The sequence below is a fragment of the Semicossyphus pulcher genome, unplaced genomic scaffold (assembly GCF_022749685.1).
Source record: "Semicossyphus pulcher isolate SPU_LCO1_2020_fin unplaced genomic scaffold, fSemPul1.0.p SCAF_1, whole genome shotgun sequence".
NCBI lineage: Eukaryota > Metazoa > Chordata > Actinopteri > Labriformes > Labridae > Semicossyphus > Semicossyphus pulcher.
The window spans coordinates 21,220,645-21,242,352 of NW_027211603.1; the positions used below are offsets into that span (position 1 = coordinate 21,220,645).

At 41.5% G+C, this 21,708-nt stretch overlaps 1 protein-coding gene across 2 annotated transcripts in view; it reads right to left on the bottom strand.

Moving 5' to 3' along the window:
• trpm7 (transient receptor potential cation channel, subfamily M, member 7) overlaps positions 1-21,328 on the bottom strand; it is a 43,000-nt gene extending 21,672 nt beyond the window's left edge. The window contains exons 1-14 of one of the 2 annotated variants that reach the window (XM_069663352.1): positions 21,179-21,328; positions 11,483-11,562; positions 10,337-10,375; positions 8,898-9,105; positions 8,357-8,570; positions 7,307-7,431; positions 6,904-7,075; positions 5,316-5,490; positions 3,784-3,907; positions 3,403-3,475; positions 1,322-1,422; positions 775-909; positions 622-675; positions 400-540 (exon numbers count right to left, since the gene is read on the bottom strand). In XM_069663352.1, coding sequence (XP_069519453.1) covers positions 400-540; positions 622-675; positions 775-909; positions 1,322-1,422; positions 3,403-3,475; positions 3,784-3,907; positions 5,316-5,490; positions 6,904-7,075; positions 7,307-7,431; positions 8,357-8,570; positions 8,898-9,105; positions 10,337-10,375; positions 11,483-11,562; positions 21,179-21,181 — 1,644 coding nt within the window. In that variant the 5' untranslated portion in view covers positions 21,182-21,328. Of the gene's footprint in view, positions 1-399; positions 541-621; positions 676-774; positions 910-1,321; positions 1,423-3,402; positions 3,476-3,783; positions 3,908-5,315; positions 5,491-6,903; positions 7,076-7,306; positions 7,432-8,356; positions 8,571-8,897; positions 9,106-10,336; positions 10,376-11,482; positions 11,563-21,178 lie in introns of those variants that run through there. The other variant, XM_069663360.1, reaches the window with a different exon arrangement.
• Positions 21,329-21,708: the final 380 nt, after the last annotated feature.

The following is a 21,708-nucleotide window of genomic DNA, read 5'->3' on the forward strand; positions in this document are numbered from 1 at the left end:
CTTCTGGTTTTAATCATAATGCTTAATTATTAATTGATTTTAAAAAATAACCCCTGCATATCTTTGGACAAGGAATAATGTGTACATAGTGTGAATATTTTTTTTTATTAGTTTGTTACTGTTATTATTTATATTGTGATATTTTTGTACTATTTTGTCATGTTGTACTTTTTGTTTATTTTAATTACTTGAGTACACTATGTAATTTCCCTGTCTTGTGAGCTGCTGTAACGAGTTCATTTCCCCTATGGAGGATCAATAAAGCTTATCTTATCGTCACAGCTGACACCATGCATGAAATGTTACTGTGGTTTCTTAATGCAGCCACACATGCTACATCAAAACACAGACATGGGTTTAAAATATCAGCACTTTGCTGCAAACACAGTTTGTACTCACCCTGCTGCTGCCATGGAGATTGTTATAAATGATTCTGAAACGCTTCCTCGTGTAGTTGCACCTGTAAGTCCCGCCCATCAGGTACTCAATAACCAGGCCCACATCAATCAAAGTGATCTTATAGTTTGGAGGCAGATGACTCTGTGAGCAGAGACATAACGGTGAATGAGATTGAAAAAGTTAAAATCCACCAACCAAGTTAGGAAAATGATCCGACCCTACCTGCTTAACATCTCTAACCAGGTGGAGGAGCGTCGGGTTGTTGGAAGGTTGTTTCTAAAACAGAAAAAAAAAAACAAATTCAGTGTTTTGTTTTTATTATTTGCATTCAAACCGTCCATCTCTTTAATTCAGTTGCTGGTCATAATGTTGTACCGTGTTGTAGAGCTCCTCCAGTCGACTGATTGTCAGGAAGCGGTGCATGCTAACCCCGTTTTCTATGAGCAACTTGACAAAATCCACCCTGTCCATCACGAGTGCATCCAGCATGGCCTGCTCCAGAGAGCTCACCTAAACACACAAACAAAGACAAACATGCTGTTATGAAGCTTTTTTTTTATAGCAAATGATTGTTTATAAAACAAACGCAATGAGGGAGAAGATCGAAAATGGAGCCAAATGAAAAAAAAAAAAAATTCACTCCAGAGCCAGGACTTCCCCAGTTTTAAAATAAACACGAGCACTGAGGGCGGCTTATGAAGACAACTGTCATAAGGTTCATGTTACAGTAAAGACAAGCAGTTCATGGCAGCCTGCCCGAGTCCAGTCCCCCGGGCTCTTCAGACCGCAGATTGAGGTCTGCAGAGATTCTGGGGTCAGTTTGGGCAAGTCCAAAGGTTTGGAGCTAATGCTGAGCAAAGCAAACAACCCTGGAGGCTGTGCTCACACACACACACACACACAAATAAACATGCAGACGTACCAGGAGCTGCTGTCCATACACAAACACATGATTCTTGGCAATGTCAACACGGTCCCAGGCCAGAGTCAGGACCAGCTGATCGAAGGCAGTAGCGTTTGTGCCTGAAATACACAGGTACAGCCATGAGTTACAACACACACACACATGCACACAAGCACATAAAAAGATATGAAGTCCCATGCAAGTAAAGCCTTATTAACCATGTATTGTCTGTTAGCCAGCTAGCAGGATTAGAGGGGGTTAGCAGAGCAGGGCCCAGGCAGTAATAAACTCAATTACACACTAATACAGCAACGCAGCAGCTGAGACTGCAAAGTAAATCCATGTTCAGTGTACCGCTCTCTTCCACAGTAATCTGCCTTATTGTCCTCCAGGAGCCACCTGAATCAAACACTCATTACCACTGAATGCAGAAATCACAGTGTGGATGCGATGTAAGAATCTCAGGGGCAATTTGGTTGGATGAAAAATCTCAAATTATTTAGTTTGCTGCTTTAAACTACAAAAATGTTGAAAAGAGGATGCATTTTACAGTACTTATTGCGTTACCAGTAGTCGTTGTGACTTTCAACTCTCCTTTTAGTCCAGCGGACTAAATGAATTGAATAGTTGAGTGAATAATCTTTGAGCAGCTCTAAATATTCTTTGAGAGCTTGAGACCTTTTGTGGCTCGGGGTCCTTCTGAAGATGAGTTACTGTTTCACAGAACGCCGCGCCTTAGACTCGACAAATATTTGCCTCGGTGGGCATTTTCAGTCACAGTCCATTTATCTTTTCAGTGTCTAAAACCTTTTTTCCTCAGACGATCAATCAGCTGCAGTCACTCACAAATTCTTTATGTTTAAAGTCTAAATAAAGGAATGAGGCTGAACAACCAGCACAGGTTTGCTGCACCCACCTACTTTCAATACAACACGCCTCTTTCAGGTGGAACATTTCTTCAAACAAACAGTGCCTGTGTTCACACACCAGCCAGTCAGAGCTAAAAAAAAAAAACCTATGATGTTGCTCTGGCTTTTAAAGGAGCAATTCATCCCTGGAAAAAAGCCACTGTCAGTCAAAGCTGGTGTTCTCTGTAATCGATAGAAGCAATATTATTTGAAATTGGCGGCATAGCTGTGGAGAAAGTTGTACAAACAGCTCGTGGTTTCGCAGCATTCTACATTCCTACAACACCCAGCGTGCATTGCACCCCTCTCTCTGAAAGGAACAGCCCAGCAAGACACGCTGGAGTGAAATACTACCGTTTCCCTGCAGGCAACGGCTCAGAGCGGTACAGAATCTGAGATACAACGAGAATATACCGGTGGATCGGTAAAAAATCTTCAGGTCTGCAGTCTACATTTCAGACCCGACGATTTTGAACGAGACATGACATCGGAGGCGGGAGTCCTAGATTAGGGAAGTGTAGTTTAGCGAGCTCCCTGGCCTCTGCCAGATGACACGTTATAGTAGTCTGGTGGAGGTTTTCCAGGGCCTATTGGAGAAGCAGCGTCCTTCAAAAGGCACAGAGCCAAATTGCATTTTTTTCTACCATAATGGCATTAGCTCCCCATAATAGCATAGGCCTGAGGATGAACATCGGCGCTCTGGCCCTTTAAATGTGTTATTGCAGAAGGAAAATAAAAGAATCATGCACCATTAAAATCTTTTGAATTTCGGCGAACTGGCTCTTTAAGTTGAACTTTATTTATTTACAAAAATTAAAAAGACAGAGCCCCCACAGCAATATAAAAAACTAACTAAGCCGAATGAGTATCTGTCTTTCTTTCACTAAGAGACTGCAGAGACGAAGAGGACTTAGACAGAGGCATGCAGCACAGTGACTGACAGTGTGAATAAGGAGGCCCTGTGAATGCGAGCAACATGATCTCCTCACGAACACAAAGAGACGGGCACATGAGGGGGGAGTCTGTTCTCAAAGCATATCTATATCACAATGAAAACATTACCAAGTCTTGAAATCTTAATCTCCCAATGCCAACAACCTCAGCATATGAATAGACTGGATAAACTTTATGTGACTTTCACTCTCATACAGTTTGGGGGAAACAAGGTTCAGAGAGAAGTCATGCACTAACCTTGGAGTAAAGCCCTCAGGATGGCCACATCAATGTCCTGGTGCTCCTCGGAGCTGATGTGAAACACAGTGATCTGTTTGCCAAGGAACAAGATAGCACTTATTAACATCTTCCCACGGACATGATCCAGATGTTTCCAGAGTTTTTCATATGTGGGGCATCAATTTAGGAAGAAACACACAGTGACAGATTTATAGTTCTAATTGGTTAATTTAGTTAAAAGTTGCTCTACTTTCTCTCACTTCTCATGAACCTTTTGAATTTTAATGAGTTCATTAAATAAATCTGATCTGTGCAAGGTTATGTCACTGAAGCAGTCAGATCAAGTGAATGAACGTAATTAAAAAATGTGCTTAAAAATTCAATGTGCATGAAATGTACCAATTCTTTGCTCTTCATGCACTCCATCAGAGTCTGAAAGAGATGGATGGCATCGCTGTGGCTGAAGTTGAAGGTTTTCTTGATGGTTGCGATGATGTCCGTCTCGACCCCATCAGGAAGACCGCTGTAGAAACACAGTACGACACAGTTATAGGCACACAATGTTCAAAACCAGAAAGGTATAGGAATGCTTCAATTAAGGGGAGCACATCCAAATACCGTCCGATAACACTGAACTCCTGATTCTTTCACGTTTAAGGTTCAGCCATTTTTTGGGAGAAAGTAATACAAATTATCGTATACAGAAAAGAAAACCATACAGATCACCTTTAGATAAATGTATCATTTGATCGATGCTTCACATCGGGGAACATTAACATCAGGCCACAGGTGGCAAACTGTGTAAAACTGTGCAAGATAAACTTTGCACTCTGTAATGAAAATGGTCCATCAGTGCCTACATTGGCAGTTTTGCTTAATATGATGTCATTACTTGGGGATCTATAAATCCTTAAAACCACTAGAGCCAGTAATCCTAAATTAAAGTGTAATGTGAGTCAATAAACCATGGAAGTTGTCAATAATTAAAAAATATTTTTGAATTCATTACTTTTATATTCCATCCTTTTCTTCCTATAAACGAACCTTTAAGGGACGGGTAAACCATCTTCTCTTAACTCTACCAATGATCGGTGGATGTCTCCTGTGATCGTAATGAATCCACTCCAGTGTGTGTGACCGAGCTCACAGCTGGATTGAGAAATCATGTTTTGCTGACGGAGCTCATATTCACCATAACGTTAGAAAGAATAACTACATTTTTGCATATCAGCTGAGAAAGGATTCCTCTTAAAAAGGATCAGCACAGAAACAGGAGCACAGTGTGAATACTGGATCATTGTCCAAACGCATCATTTGACAAGAAATCCAACAGCAGTGATGGCTGAAGTGGTTTTAACAATGGGATTAGAACATATATTAAGTTCACTATTTTGCACCAAAGACACAACTGTGTTCACAACATTGTGCGGCATTACGTGCAAATTTCATTGGCCAATTAAGTGAAGTTACTTTGGACTGCACAGAAGTTCAACTGTTTTCCGACAGACGGGCTGTGGTTGGGCTGTTAGAAATCCTTCAGGGACAGAAATAGACGAGAGCCACAAACTACGCTGCCATCAAAGGAAGTGCAGAAAGAAAGGATCACAGACTACAACACAGTAAATGATTCATCACCGACAGCAGTGTACTGCTTTTAAGTCTTCCGACTTTAACAACTATTTATAACCACAGATGTCAATATTTAATAAAACACTTGTTCTTCTTCAATTCTCCTTTCAATTAGTCTGTTTACTTCTTTTTGCTTTTACGTCAATAAATTCAAACTTAAATGTTTAAAAGATTGAGCTTTGGAACACCACCCACGGTCATTCTCTGCCCTACCCTGATGTCTGTGTTATTGTGAGTGTGCGTGAGAGTATGTGCGCGAGACTGTGTGTGTGTTTGTGTGTGTGTGTGTGTGTGTCCCCTACCCTCCCTCCTCGGTCTGCTTGTGGACGTAGGCCAGTATGTCAGCAGCGCGGCCGGTCCCCTCACACACCACCACAGGGACAGGAGGGCTCTCCTGAAGGTACTCCAGCACAGTCAGGATCACATTGGGACCACCCTCAAAGATCAGGGCCACAACAGGAACTCCCTGACCAATTCCTACAAGAAAGAGGAAGAAGAGTGTGCTTTAAGTTTAGGTCCATATTTCTTTATTCACCTAACACAGAACCGACAGTACGACAGTTTGAGAGGTTTAGATGATAACGGCAGCTCGCTGTTATCACCTTGTTTCCACCAGGCAGAGTCAAACTGCAAACACTTTGCAGTTTAGTCCTATCTGATCAGTGTGGCATGATAACGTTATGCATAACATCTAACATTCACCACTCGACTTTTTGGTTGTTTCCCTCTGATCTGTCTCCAGTTTTATTCGATTAAACTTCCTGAGCCTGATATCCTGAAATAAACTTGACTCACTGGTGGGGAGAGAGCTAGACGAATCAAAATGTGATGTGACATGGCCCAAAGAGGTGCTCCCACAGACCTCATGATAGATACTATGATCAACAGTATGTTGTTAACCAAACTCAGTCTTACTAGTTGCTATTAAATTATTTAAAAAGCAATCTCGTGTCTATGCAGAGTAAACTACAACATCTCCCCTTTAGTGGAGAAAAGACTGAATGAAGTTGTTAATTTGCTATAAGTATGTGTACGTTAACTAACCATTGATTAAAAGGAAATACAAAAGGGAATTAAGTTTTTCTTGCACATTATTATTTAATAATAATAATTATTGAACAGCTGTGTTAAATACTTGATTCTCATTGGTTAATCACGGCATTCTGAGGTGTGCTATTTCTCAATAACAGACTGTTGGTATGAAGGACAGACCGTTGCTAAGGATGCGCCTCTAATCACACAATCTGGGAGGACTAACTTTAACCGCATCAACCTGTCAGTCTTTACAGAGGGATAAAAAAAACAAAAAACGAAAAGAGATGAAAACACAGCGGAGAGAGGAAGCAATACAGGTTAAATGATGCAAAAACTGAAGGCTACGACAGAGAGATCTACAAAACTGAAGACGGCACATGAAGTAAACATTAAACAAAACACAACACGGGATATGACGGTGTTTAAAGACGGTGATTGGGAAAGTAAATGTCAACAGACTCAGAGACAGAAAACCTCAATCAAGTGCTGCGCTGATTCATGCGGTCCGGATCAACTTGTTGTTGACAACATGCCTTAATTTTCTCTTCTGAGGATGTAACAGTTTGTTTAAAGCACATCACCAGAAAGTAATGGATAACTTGTACCACATTATTTCAGTCTTGTCAGAATGGCGTCCTCTATTATCTCCATTAGCTTTGATATGAGGCACTGGCACACATTTAATACCATGTCTACTGTGGAGTTTAATCTTTCTGATGTCCAACTTCAAAGACCCTTTCAACAAATTAACATTCCTCATGACAAAAATACACTTATGTTGGATAATGTTTTTTATATAACGCTATAGATTTTAGTAATGTAAAATGGGCTATTTTGACTTCCTGGTTTCCTTACGTGCATGTATTCTTTGGAGGTTGATGTGCTTCTCCAGGTCCCGTCGCAGTTTGACCTCGGCGCCGTACTTGCCCACAGTCCCATCGTCCACCAGGAGGAAGTGAGAGTGCAGATTGTTGAGAACGTTTAGTTTGCTGAGAGGGTTCAGCAGCGTCTGATACGGAGCGATGATCTGCAGTGTGGACATGCGAGAGAACAAAGGGGAGAGGATAGAAAGAAAGAGAAGAAAATTACTTCTGTACATGAACAAAACAAATCAGCACAATCTATGACAGAATCGATGGTGTCATAAAACAACTCAACAATAAAGAGAGGTTATTGGATCTTAGGGCTGGTTGGCAAATATCTTGCGAGATAAACTTTAGGTGCCGTTACAAATGTGTTTCTAAGAGTTGTGTCTTACGTCTCGGCCGATGAGATCGTTCCTGTTTTCAATGACTCCCCAGGGTGCGATCCCGATAGTGCAAATTTTCCTCGATGATCTTGAACAGTGCTCTTTGAGAGCGTCTCCCACATGCTTGGCCACACCTTCAGGAAGGATACATTAAACAGTGGGAATGTGTTAGTGCTATTTAACCATTTCCATACCTCACTTATAATTCTGGCTGGCGATTCAATAACAAAAATGACTGTAGATAAAACACATGTGAAAAGAAAGAGCCAACACCCTCTCGGTTCTGTGACCAAGATGCAACACACGGGGCAAGTCCACAGCAGCTACATTAGCCCTGGGGTTGTTTTGAACCACAATCCTCAGCTAATGGATCTGATGGATTCAGCAGTAATTTGTGAGCCAGGAGACCCTCCCAGTCGACCAGGGTGCCAGAGAGGCATTAAAAGTAATCACTGGTCTGGGTAATTGACCCTGTGAGTAATGATTTAAACACTATTATCAGACCACATCATCTGTGGCTGCAGACACACCTCGGCCACGACACACACGGCAAAATGACACGCTTAGAGCCTGCTATTACAACTTGTGCTACATCAGCGCATCACACTGATGGTGGCTGTGTGTTTGTGCAGCCTTGTGCACAATGTAAGAGTGCGTAAGTGTTCATTTAAGGAATCTGTAAAGGAGCAGGGGTGAGAAGTAAGAGTGATTTAGCTGCCTTATCTTTTCAATAACAATAATACAAATCTCAGAAGGCGGTTATTATATATATAATATTCACAAGTTGCATGAATAGTCCATTCATTTCACATTAAGCTAATAATAGTAAACACTGAGATCTCTACTTCTGTTGTGTCTCTCTGTCTCCTTCAGGTTGACACCACAATGCTCAGTGACTCAAGAGTTTTTAAGAAGCTTTAAGTTAGAGCGCTACATGCCTGCTGCATTAAGTGTTGTCCTTATTCAAAAAGCCTCTGAAGAGGTAAACCTTCAGGTCTCGATTACTTTTGATGAAAACGTATGTCAGGGCGTAAATAATCTCTACAATCAACCACATACCTGTGTTGACCCCTCCAGTGAGGATCCAGGCCCCGGTGGTGACTGCAGCTTTGATGAGGCCCTTGCCCACGACCTGCTTGATGCGCGGGTGCAGCTCAAAGTTCTGTACTCCTCCATGGACAGAGATGAGGATCTTTGGCAGCTCCATGTGCCACTCCTTCAGCATCAGCCGCAGGATGCTCTCCGGCCGCGAGTCGTGGGACAAGCGCACATACTGCGCATGTTTTCACAGACACAAGAAAGGCATGGACACATGAGCACAGAAAGAAGCAAAGCCTGGTATTTTTACATTTCCAAACTAACATTCAATTAACTTGCTTACATCTTAATAATGTGTAATCCTCTTATTTTCTTGTCATTTCATGTAATTTGTGACTTTTAGGTAAGTTAGGAAATCCTGCCTATCACATTAGTGCAAAGGGGTTCAATGTATGTAAATTAATCCCCTTTCTGCGTCCACACAAATCTTCATTGGGGAAACCATTATTTCCAAAACCATAACAAAACGAGCCCTCCAGCAGAGAAGAATTTGCCCTCCTACCTTGGCTCTGTACGAGTGAGACCCTCCCTGGAAGTTGATGACACCATAGGCGTCAGTGGGGCTCGCCTCTGTGTGTTTTTCCACCGACCACTCCTCCACCGCGGGCAAGGAGAGGTTGGAGTTTTCACCCAACTTCACATCCGAGTACTTGGTGGCCAAGCTGGCTGTGAAGCCAACATGCTGCCGGACCAGCCGCCCACAGCAGCACCTTGAAGGTAGACAGAATCATTTTAATTGATTGTACAATCATCAAATGTATCTTAACTCTAACATTACACTGTTACTGATAGATAAAGCTGAATAACACTTAATATCCCCTATATCCTTCAGTAAACACTAAATTAGTAAACATTTAGAGACCACTTTGCTCATGGCTTGTACGACATGTGATACAAATAATTGATTACGTTTTTGAATGCCCCCTCCTGTCCAATCAGAGCTGAGCAACTGAGCCTAGGAACAGCAGGTCCGACAAGCTTTGAATTTCTTCACATGCAGTATCAATATGCGAGGATAAAGCTATAACTATACCTGGCCTTCAGAGTTTGGTCTTTCCAAAACCAGTTTTTCTGCTTTAATATAAGTTAGCTTAACTAGCTTACCAACTACTGTATTAAGCTAACCTGCATTTCTCTAGCCAACCAAAGTTTGCGTTTTTACAGGCAACAAATAAGCCCAGTTCCCTACAGTACAACCTGTGTGTAGTATTTCAACTCTGTGTGGGAGCCCAGTCCTGAATGCTACTATAACAGAGCTTAAGCTAATAGAGCACAAATGTTTGTATATAAGGGATGTTACAGACCATTTTAATGTGTTCAAATTTTAAAACGTCCACTGTAGAAAAATATTTTCAACAAATTTCAGGAGCTATGCTATTGTTGGCCTAATTAGCTAGTTAGATACATCTGACACAATCTGCTAGCCACAGGCGTTATCTCAGCTGTTAAGCATAGTTTTAATAAATATCTGAAATTTAAGATTTAAAAATTTGTAAGAATTTCAAATAAAATGTGTAATTCCGCTATAAACTTCATATATGACATACGACTATGTCATGTTTTTGGATTCACATCAGTGTTTTACCATTAAGCTCCCATTTTAAAGTTTATAATATAAACAAAATAATAAAATGTATCCAAACCAAACTTGTAGACGAAGCTCTCTGGACTTTGAGATATACTTCTAATGTGCCGCATCAGTACATTATTATTATTTCAATTAATCAACGACCTCGGCTTTTTGTTTGTTCACTCCTTTAAATCACCTCGAAGGCGAGAGTGTGCATCCTGACACACAAAGCCTGGAAGTTAATTGTTTCCTGAGGAGGGTCTCTGCTCAGTGGAATTACACTGTGGAAGAATTTACCTGCAGGCCTCTTTCTGGTGTGAAGTAACCGGTCAGGTTACAAAGAATTAGAGAAACAAAGAGCAGACACTTACCGGACTAGCTGTTGGCAGATTTGGCATCCTGGAAGGCATCTGGAAAGAATTTCACAGCAACATAATTAATCACTGATTGAAAATTAACTGATTGAACAGACACACCAGCTAAATGTAGGGCAGGCTTATAAAGATTCAAAGATAGTAATAAAGGTCTGATCTCTCCTAGTGAGAGTGAAGCTGGAGACAAAGTTGTTTGAGGACATAAAGGAAGGTTATCTGTCAGCTGGGCAGGCCGCCCGGTTAGATTGGCCTTTAACCAAAGGAGGGTTGTGAAACTTGCCAAGGGGACTCTCACTCTGATCACAGTCACATGCAGGCCTTTGGCCCGGTGTGAAAAAAAGGCCATGTTCACTAACACCTCTGAATCATCCTCAAGCAGCAGCACATACTTTAGTTAGTGGAGGAAAGCCAGAGGCAAATAATTGATGTGAAAGAAAACTCGGGGAAAAGAGTAACCCATTATAACTGAGTGTACAAGGCGAGAGGACGGAATGCAACTTCTTAAAAGTGTAACTAAAAACAGAAATGACTTACACACATAGGCGCTGGTTAAACAGTAAATACATGCAACTCTGGGAAACTAAAAACACAGAACTTCACTAACAAAGTTTTTTAATAACTGAATGACTTATATTAAGGCTCCTGAAATTGTGTGCGTCTCTTATGCACACATGGTACATTGTGATAGAGTGACCCACATGCTCAGCCAATGACAGGCCTTCCCCACAGTTTCAACACTGCTTTGTAAGATTCCAGTAAGTCTGCAGAAAAATCACATCAGTTCCTCGCATACAGGAACATTTTTTTTTATAGTTTAAAAAACATCAAAAACACAGTTTGGATTTTACTGAATCAAACATACAGAAATATCTCAAGTGATTTATATAATCCATGCAGACTGATAAGAAATAAGACTCTTGCTATAAGACATGATACACAGGTTCATCATCACTGGTCTTCCCTCACACGGAACGCTGTAATTATGGCGACAGACGTAAACATCAAAATTATGTAGAAACAGACTCATTTTCTCGTTGGAGAGTAGTGGTTAGGGTTTGAGCTGACTTTAAACCCACACTGTACAATTACACCGTTTCCATGGCTATCACCACACGGCACACAGCAGTGAGTCCGAGCACATACCTGTGGGGGTCCTTTGACACTGGAAGTATGTACACACATTCCCTCTTGGTGAAAGTGCTTTCTATCCAGGGTTTCTGGGACTGTGGACAAAAAGAAACAGTTGTATTTGTAAACAGCAGCTGATGTTCCTGCAGCTTTATTGTGTTTGCATTTAATACATTCAAGCTGCTCAGCTAATTGTCCCCTGTGGATGTTAAAAAAACACAATGCTCCTCTGTGTAGTAATTATGTGTTTCTAAAAGCAGCGCTGACATTTAAACAGCTGTAGTTTTACAAACAGAAGTAAAGCAACAAAAAGGACACAGGGAGGACTTAAAAGTTCTCTGATAATAATAAACTCCAAACCTCCTAAAAGGGCAGCAGGCAGCTGGCAACCACTCAATCTAGGATTTAAACAATGAATATCAAAAGAGATTAGAGGGTTTAATAATTAAAAAAAATATCTATTTAAAATTAGGACAACTACAGATTTAAAAGCAACTTCGGTTCAGGCGTCTGCCAGTGCAATAAGCTCCAATAAATGTTCACTATTCTTTTAAAAAGGAGGACTTATCTCACAGGAATTTTCAATTTATGCCTCATGTTTCCCCCCCAGCACGGCTCAGAGGGACCCTTGAGCGATTAGCACCTCTAATCCTTCCCAGCACTAAGAGGTAAACCTGCACACACCATCACCTGCTTTAGACCAAAGCGTTTCAACTATTCCTGAAACTCAAACAATAGTATTACAGCAGCAGCAGCAGCAGCAGGCATGGAAATGTTCACAGCAGAAATCTACCTGCCGATATGCTCACATGCTCAAAACAGACTTTGCATAAAGGAGAAGTTTCTATCAGTCCCCACAAGGAAATAGTGCCATCCAAAGCGCCTAAAACAAACGGCGGTGAAGCAGCGAAATCTAAACAAACAGGTCATTTCATGGAGCCACTGAGCGAGTACCTGGATGTCCTCCTCTTCATCTCTGTGTTTAAGGGCTTTATACAGGAACATACCAGGGCTCCTTCATGCATCTCCTGGACAAACCACAGTCACCACAGCCTCCCTGAGCGCTGGATCATCAGCAACAAACCAACGTCTCCCTGCCGCCGTCCCTCGGGAGAAGATCTGAACACGATTTCCATACAGGTCTCAAAGTCTACAGCGATGCTGTAACCGTACAGATCCGGCCTGAGTTAAAAGCTGAGCGATCAGTGAGAAGTTGCACTCTCCAAACTCCATCCACTGTTAATCTGTAAGAAGGCACTAAGGGGGCAGATGAATGTGTCTGAGACAAACTAGATATTATACTTAACGCTGGGGTGAAAGAGACGAGGGAGGCGGGGGTGTGGGAGAGGATTAGTGCATGGGCAGAGGCTTCAATGATATATACCTAGTTGTCTAGTGAGGACACAACACCAACTGTGATTCATGCAGAACACACAAAACCTCTCCCAACAACAGAGGCCCCGCACTTACCCTTCAAGAGGCCTCTTTATTTTGAAACTCATTTCCAAGAAAAAGGCATAAAAAAACCCTGATCCAGATTTTGAAAAGAGCAGCAGACTGTGTATGGGGGTGTGCACTTTAACCGGTTAACCGTTAACTGAAAGTTAAGACTTAAACGGTTAAATATAGTTTTGTCTACATATATATTTGAGAAACACATTTTGTTGTTGTTAGGTGAGCTGAGCCTGAGGGGAGAGCAAAATGAAACAAGCAAAAAAAGCAGTGTGTATGTCCCTGTGTCCACAGAGCACTACGGAGGAGCGCTGGGATGAAGCGCTTGTGTGGCGAGAGAAAAAGCGCTGCACGAGGGTTTTGTGTCTATGACAACAATAAGTTTAACTTACTACACAGCCAACAACAAGCTTACAGCGCGTAGGGCGGTAAAACACTTACCAGCAACATTTAGTGTCTGGCCAATCTGCTCCCACAAATGGGCTTTTCGGTCTCTATTGTGATGCTGTTTGTTTGTCATATCGTACAGCTCCGGGAAGACGGAAACGGCCAGACCTGGGGACTCGCAGAGAAAGTGTCTGCATGGGTCCCAGACTCTTTTCCAATCCAAAAAGTACACTTTAATCTTGTCGGTTAACTGGTTATTAACCGAGTGTTGTTTAACCGGTCAAAAATAATAATAATAATTTAAATGCACATCCCTAATAGGGCTGAGTAATTAATTGAAATGTAATCAAAATCACAATGTGGGCTATTGCAATTTTCCAATTGAAGGAACAATATTTTTTAATAGTAAAATGTGTGTTAGAAAACCATTTTAATTTAAAAACAGTGTTGCAGAAATGCTCTGGTCGACCATCATACACAGACTAAAGTATCAAATGTCTTCGCTTGGTACGGATTCCTGCAAAAATCAGACCATAATCACCAATTCATATTTTTCACTGAAAATGAGAATAATGATGTAAAAATGATCATTCCCTTTAATATCGCAAATCATATCAAAATCGCAACATAAGTCAAAATAATCGCAATAAGATATTTTTTCCACAATCGTTCTGCCCTAATCCCTAACTGTGTACGAATGTAACATGAACCACACGTTCAATCCTGATCTCGCTCTCAAAAAAAACCACTCACAAAAGTTGCAGTCGAAAATGATTATGGGTTAGGACAAACTTGTCAGGTAGTTTTCTTTAATAATGCCATTTAAACTATTCTTTTTGCAGACCTACATCTATTTGCTTAGCACTGAACCGTTTTGTTTGCACGCTGCTGATTTTCTATTTTTAGCTGCTTTCACCAAAGTTCTATCTTGCAAGTTGACGTGTCTGAGAGTGTAAAAATGTACCGTGATCCCGCTGACGAAATGATGAGTTTGATTGTTTTTGGATTTACCTAGTCTTTGATTAACCACAGAGTAGGAAGAAACCATCAATTTAGTTATACCTTCTCTTACTCAGAGGTGAAAACAAAAGCAAGCAAGATTGATGTAATCCCTAAATACACAGAAAACACCTGTGTGCATATCCAAAATGATTCAGAGGTTCTAAAGGAAGTTGCCATTCTTTAAAATGAAATAGTTTATAAAACTAAAAAGCACAATTTACTCTAGCGTGGAGAGTTGGATGAGAAGATCAGTCTCAAGTTTGTGCCCGTTAACCTGAAGCCAGAGCCAGAAGACTTTAGCCTAGCTTAGTATAAAGACTCAAAACAGGGGGAACCCGCTAGCCTGGCTCATCCAGACAAAATCCTTCGTCAAAGCTACGCTAGCTGTTGCCAATATTTATGCTAAGCTAATTTTGTCCTAGCTCCAGATTGAACAGTAATTATTAGATTGGTTTTGATCTTTATACGTTTTCAAATTAGTTTTTTGGCCTTTTATGTCTTCATTGAAGATAAAGGACAGTAGATAGTGGGGATGACATGCGGCAGAGGGCCGAGGGTCGGAGTAAAACCCGGAGCCGCGACTGTAGCCTCTGTACATAGGCTGCCGATTTAACCTCTGAGCTAAACCGACGCCCTGATCTTTAACTCTTTTTTTGCTTTAAGTTAAAAAAAAAAAGCAACATTTCCAAAATGTCACAAATGTTGAAATTGAAATTGGCAGCAGTATTCATTAGGAAAATGTTTCTACACAATGAAGAAAATGGTAACACAAAGTCATTTCTTGAACAGTCAGTGTACTATCAATATAGACAACTATAAAATATGAAGGTCTGCATACGGTGCACACCTTATGGAGCATGTATTTATGACGCAGCTGGTGTCAAAGCACCATAAACACAGCTTCATCCAGCTTGCTTCTTGTCATACTCAAACACAGCAACCGATCTTATAAGGGACATTATTATGTGTTCATAAATTTGACTTTAGCGCACCAAACATCTGTAAGTAATGTTGTCGATATGATGTTGTTATAATGTGCCTTGTTATAATCATATTCTGCAGGTCATTGACTCTTCAGTGCCCCCTTGTTCATTGAATTAGTGACGTAATCAGCGTCTGAAATCTAATACACTGTATTGTGATTCAGTACCTGCCACACAAATGTGACACACACCCCGCGACAAAGACGCTGGTGTGTCGTCCTGATCCACACGATCTCACAAAGCGTTAATAAGGCCGATAAAGCAGGACTGTTCCCGGCTAACCTGTAACCATGGCACCTGAGAATGTCAGGCAACAAAAGGACTCGAGCACTTGCCAAAAACACACACACACACTTCCTCGCTCCCTCCCTCTTCCTCTCTGGCTTCTTTCGCTAAGCTCCAGGTTTTATGATTACTCTGTTCCTGTAGGAAATCTAACCCGGCACCTTTCCATCTCTCCTGGGCTCAACAACGTAGGATGCTGTGTGTTTTGTTAATGGGCAAGTGTGTTTGTGTGTGACATGTACGGACAGACACAAATGTGAGTGTATCTTCCTACTGTCATCTCCCCAGCACACACACACACACACACACAGTCCAAACACTTTGAACTCAGAAACCTTGCCATCTGAGCGCTTCCTTCCCCCTCCTTCTTTTTCCCAACGATGTACCAAGGCTGGCTGGACGACCCGTCATTCCACTGGCCCAGCCTGACGTAATACAGGCTGAGATAACATCTGGCTTTGCAATTCTATTACCCATTAGAATAACGGAGGATATGGGGTCAGCTGTAGAGTGAGCGGTAGCCAAAGAGAAGAGCTGCTCTCAGAAGCCATGTACTTTGAGAACCTGGTATCAAAGTGTCCTGGCTGTGATTCGCCTTCAAGGAGTTTCCCTCTCTTGCAATGGAAGATAGATGTTAGGTCTTGGTTTGAAAAGATAAATAAAGACTGAATTTAGCAGAAAAGAAATCTAATGACGCAGCGAGGCGTCCAACTGTCCCACCTTTCTGACAGATTCTTTTCATAGATTTCATAGCAAGAATAATAATGGCAGCAGTGGTATATTGCTATAGCTATAAGCAAGGACAAAACTAGGGCATCCTCCACGGTACACTGAGCTAAGGCTCCTGTCATGAGCTTTTTTTCAGAGCTATAACCTTAATTCCTCTCCACTGTTTCTCTTTGCATTAGCTCACATCACAGGGGAGCTGCAGTTGTATCGCACAAGCTTAAGAGGTAGAGAAAGCTGGGTAAAGACGTAGTTATGAGACATTTCAGACTGCAGTCTATTACAGATGAAAAGTAGGGATGCACCATATGATCGGCACGTTATCGGTATCTGCAGATATGTCATTTTTCTGCCGCTAATTTCTGCCAATATTTTCCGACGATTAAACAACGCTTTAATTCTGCCTAAATGCTCAATGACTCCCCAAAAAAAGAAAAGAAAATATTACAGACAAATAAATATGGCATTTTGTACATAACCTAAGTTTAAGTCGTTTTCTTATATTGCCCAGTGAATGTGTACATTTTAAAAAGCACTGCATTATGTTATTTCTGCATCTGCCAGTGGGCCACTACAATAAGAGTAGGCATGATATCAATTCCACTACAGGGGAGACTTGATGTTCTCTGCAATTAGGTGGAAAAAAACATGCATCTAATAAATCGGTATGGAAACCGGCAATCGGCAAAAAGGGTTGGAAAATATCGGCATATCAGATATCTGCAAAAAATCCAATATTGTGCATCCCTAATGAAAAGATATGTAGTAATCTTTAAGAGGGTCAGTCACAGTAAATAAATCAGTGGTTCTCTTTTGTTTAATGTAAATATCTGCGAGCCTTTTGACAGGAAATAGTACATCTTTTTGTACAGCTGATTAGATGACACAAGACAGTTCAGGGTTTTAGGGAGATTATGATGGAAATGTATTATTTTCTAACATTTTATAGACTAATTATCAATAAATCAATTAACAGATTTACAAGGTTAGTTTCAGTCCTACAATCAAAGAGCACAAATAAAGTGTCAGCATGAGAGCTGTTTTCAAGTCTCTTGGGGAAGGAGCAAGTGAAATCTCAAGTCTTTTGATACCATTCAAAGTCATGTCTTGGTCTCATGTCAAGTTTATCTAAACAGAGCGGAAGTTCCAACTAAAGTCTATCACTGTATCCATGTATGGAAATCTAATTTATACTAGTGTGGCAGAGGTTTTAGCAGAAAGCTCTTTCAGATGGCTTTTTTATGTGTATAAATGAAATCTTTATTATGGTTGAGCTATAAACGCATGCTACAAAGAGTGAATGAGTGCACACCTGAGGTCAGAAGCAAACGTTTTGAGGTGGTCAAACTCCAAGGACACACTGTTTGTAAAATCATTAACTTAATCCATGTTAATTTAATCCATATAACAGTGTGTTAAAAAATAATGCTATCTTCTTGGTGCTGTCAAAGCAATGTCAGTGAAGGCCTTTATATTGGCTTCATTAAAAGTGAATAGATCACACACTGTTACATAATCTCCACACATGCCTTATCAAGCTGTAATCCCTGCCACATCTCACAGTAGTTTATCTAAACCTATAAAAGAAGATAAATGGAAGGAATGGGTTCATTAAGGCCTGCAGATAAGGCTCCTGGAAAGCTGCACACTGACGTGAAGTCAGTTCATGCAGTCATGAGACCAAAGTGTGATGGCTCTCCAGCTCTCACACTTGTAGCCCCGGGGCAGAGCTCTGAGAGGATGCACCGCATGGGCCGATAGCATGCTGGCATGCCACCCCCGAGTCCTACCTCCAAGCAGCTCTACAACCTAGTAATGTAAAGCATGTGATGCCTATTCTTCCCCACATCCGGTGCTGGTGGTTATGTGAGCCTATGCAAACGCAGGTTAAACCAGTCTAAGGGTAGGACACATCAGCAGGGAGGGTACTAAGTTACTCCTCTACTTAAATAACAAAGAAAAGGACAAAGATTTACTAAGATAGTGCACAGCACATGCAAGTCAGCTGTGTGCATGACCAGGAGCTACAGCTCTGCAGAGTGATGTGAAGCAGTGGGGGAGATCAGCTGGATACAGGGGAACGCTTCATTCATAAAATCAACAAACTGAGACTGTGACCAATTTTTTTTAAAACCCCATTCAGGGTCACTGGAAAAACGTTATCAGTCATCGTCAAATGGGCAAGTGTGTGTGGTGCAAATGGATTAAGAGCGTGTGATAAGAGAGGTCGGCGAGGCATGCCACCGTCACTCTGCAAGCTGAAACACACACACACACACACACACGCACACACGTATAGGAGTACACACTCTAGTAAGGCAAAGATGCAAAGATCTACTCTGCAGCACAACAAAGTGATGCATGTTGACTTGTTCCTCTCTCACAGAGTGCTAAAGCCAGAGCCCACGACCACTTCAACCATCCACTGTTACGAAAGAGATTGCGACTTGCAAATAATAAACTTTCATCACCAATAAAAGACACGGATCAAATTGTATCGACTGCTCTCATGAACCAGCATAAGTTCATCAGACTGCTATCAGAGCAACAGCACAGAAGTGTCTCTCATCATCCAGGGGTAAGCTGGAGCATGTGATCAGCTCAGGCTGTGGGAAATAAAGCAGAGGACGGGCACCGGCTGCTCTGGTGTCTCAGCGGATACAAGAACATGATGCAAAGAAAATATCAATACTGTAATGTGAGATTTGGGTAACGATATTTTCCTCATGTTACAGGCCACAACACAGTGAAACAATAGCATGCATCTGTTCAGTTTGAGGGAAGTGAACAAATGTCCGTAGCTGCTCGGACATCCACAATATTAGTACGTTGTTTTTACTTTTCAGTGTGTGCGTGTTGTTTGAGTTGATAGCTGCAGAAAACGACAATTATCTACAATAAACTGAAAATGAAAAATGATATTTAGTTGGTAACTGTCAGTTGTCTTGCCTGTGTCTTTCCCTTTAGTATCCAAAGGTTAATGTTGTAAATTAAATAACAGGAATGACCTATAGAAAGAGGAGGATTCATGCATTCACTTTTAATTGTCAGGTCTTCATTGAAATCTTAAAAGCTAAACTTTTTTTTTTTAGAAAATGTACTATTCCACAACATATAAAGAAACAGCAAGGGATGTCCCGATCTCGACTATCGGATCGGAGCCAATCTGGTCATTTTTTAACTGATCTGGGATCGGCAGTTTGAGCCAATCATCACAGTATGCAGCAGAACGCAAACGTGCGAGTAACTTAGCCTTAGCAACCCCATGGCTAAAATGTCAGCAGTGTGGAGATATTTTAAACTAGAAAGCAAGAACAGTCCAACAGCCACTTGCCATATATGCAATCCGATCGTTTTGTGCGGCGGTAGCAGTAGAGCTGCGTTCAATACTACCACACGACATCTAAAAACTAAACATGCAACGGAATACAGAGCGTTCACTAAAGCAACAGAGGAAAAGGCTGCTATTCAAGTCAAGCTGTTGACACCACTTTTAAGTGGATCTAAGATGTCTATTCAAGTACACTTGTTTTTCTTCTTATTAACTACGATGTATTGATTATTAATACAGCACTGGGTGGATTTGTAATTTATTTTTGTGACTGAATATTAAAAGGTAAACTGAGCTATAACACCATTCTGAGAAGAATTTAGATTTTATATGAGTTTTACAACAATGCTTGCTGGACTAAGTTAAATGGAATAAACTGAAGACATCTGTCAGTTAATTTGTTTACTTTAGTTTTTTTTGTCACAAAACAAACAAAAAACGATGTGCAGCTGTATTATCTAGGCAAATACAAGTATCGGATCTGTACTCGGTATCAACAGATACTCAATATTAAAAAACATAGGATCAGGATCGGGATCGGCGCCCAAAAAAGCTGATCGGGACATCCTTAGTAACAGCAACATGACATTACATTTCACACATTAAACTATCAGCTAGGTATATTATGATAAAGTCAATGTGAGCCAGCTCTCTCACACTGTGTACTAACAGGACAGTGTGGTCAAACATGACTCACAGCTTTGGCTACAGGTCCTCTCCTCTATCCATTCACCCTTAGCTTCTCAGCCTGTTAGACCAGAGAGGACTAGACAGGAAATTCATGGTTTAAAGAAACACAAGGAGGTCATGCTTGTCACGGAGAGGAAGAGGAGAAATTACAACTTACGAACACTAATGTTGTTTTTAACAATGTCTGCAGCAGGCCTTAGCAAACATGCAGGGTGCGTGGGCGTTCAAAGGTCAAACAAAAGGGCTGAGATGATGAATGCACTATTTACACATCACTTAAGTTTTCCGGACGCAGGAGGAATAAAGAGCATTCAATTAAAGCGGACTTGGCAGCCACTCAAGGTGGCATTGACGTGTTTGTGGCTATGACAGTGTGCCTTGTCCGACATCTGAGACAGCTGGCAGAAATGTGTCTTAAACGAGTGCCAGCTGCTCTTCTTATCTTTGTAGTGTCTATAGGACTGTGTGGTGAAGAGGAGCTCTGTCTCTGCTGGGTTATATCAGAAACCGCTGCTAACATCAGCCAGCTGCCTGAGCTAGTTAGCTTGGGTTAAGTACCTAGCATTTAGCGTTAGCGAGCTAGCTATGTAGCCTGCTAATGTGACGCCCGTGTGTGATTTAAGGATTTTGTTTCTAGACAGTGAGTCACCGTGAGCACTTTACTTATTACGTCCGTGTAGCAGTGTTTTAGCAGTTCAGCCACACAGTCAGCAAACACAGCAAAATGCCACCAGGGTCTCTGTAGGTCCTTGACAGGCAGGAGGCAGCATGCCACTCAAAACCCCCGATCAGTCACGACGATCCTCAGCGCCTCTTTAAAGACTATAAATCCGGAGGAAAGCTTTGACCACATACCATTCTCTTCACCGTTGAGACTCAGGAAGAGCTGTGTCGTGGCTTTTATCCATCTATCGGCGGTGCTCTCGGTTAGCCTTGGAAGGAAAGCCCGGTGGACGTGTGAGAGATCCGCTTCGGCTGCAGCTCCAGCGGAAGGTTGCTTTTTCATAATTGTGCGACTCCAGACTGACGCTGCGTGACGAGCCGGCTGAGTCAGCCTGCACACTGTCACATGGCCGAGGCGGAGCCAGCGGCCACATGTGCGCTTTGTTTTAGTTCCTGTGAAAAGAAAGAGCTGTTATTTTAACTTCCCTCTCACTCCAAAAGAGGTTCACTTCAAAATATTCAGTGATGTATTATATCCCTTAGTACATCTCTTCAGACCATAGTTGAACTTCAATCCCCATACCTGTATGTTCTGTGATGAACAGAGTACATCCCTATTCTGTCTTAAAGCTCCTGTGAGGAGTTTTTCACTGGTTATGAAACAGACTGAAATTTATTCTGATTACTCCATATGACCTGCAAAAGCAAACAAGACCATCAGC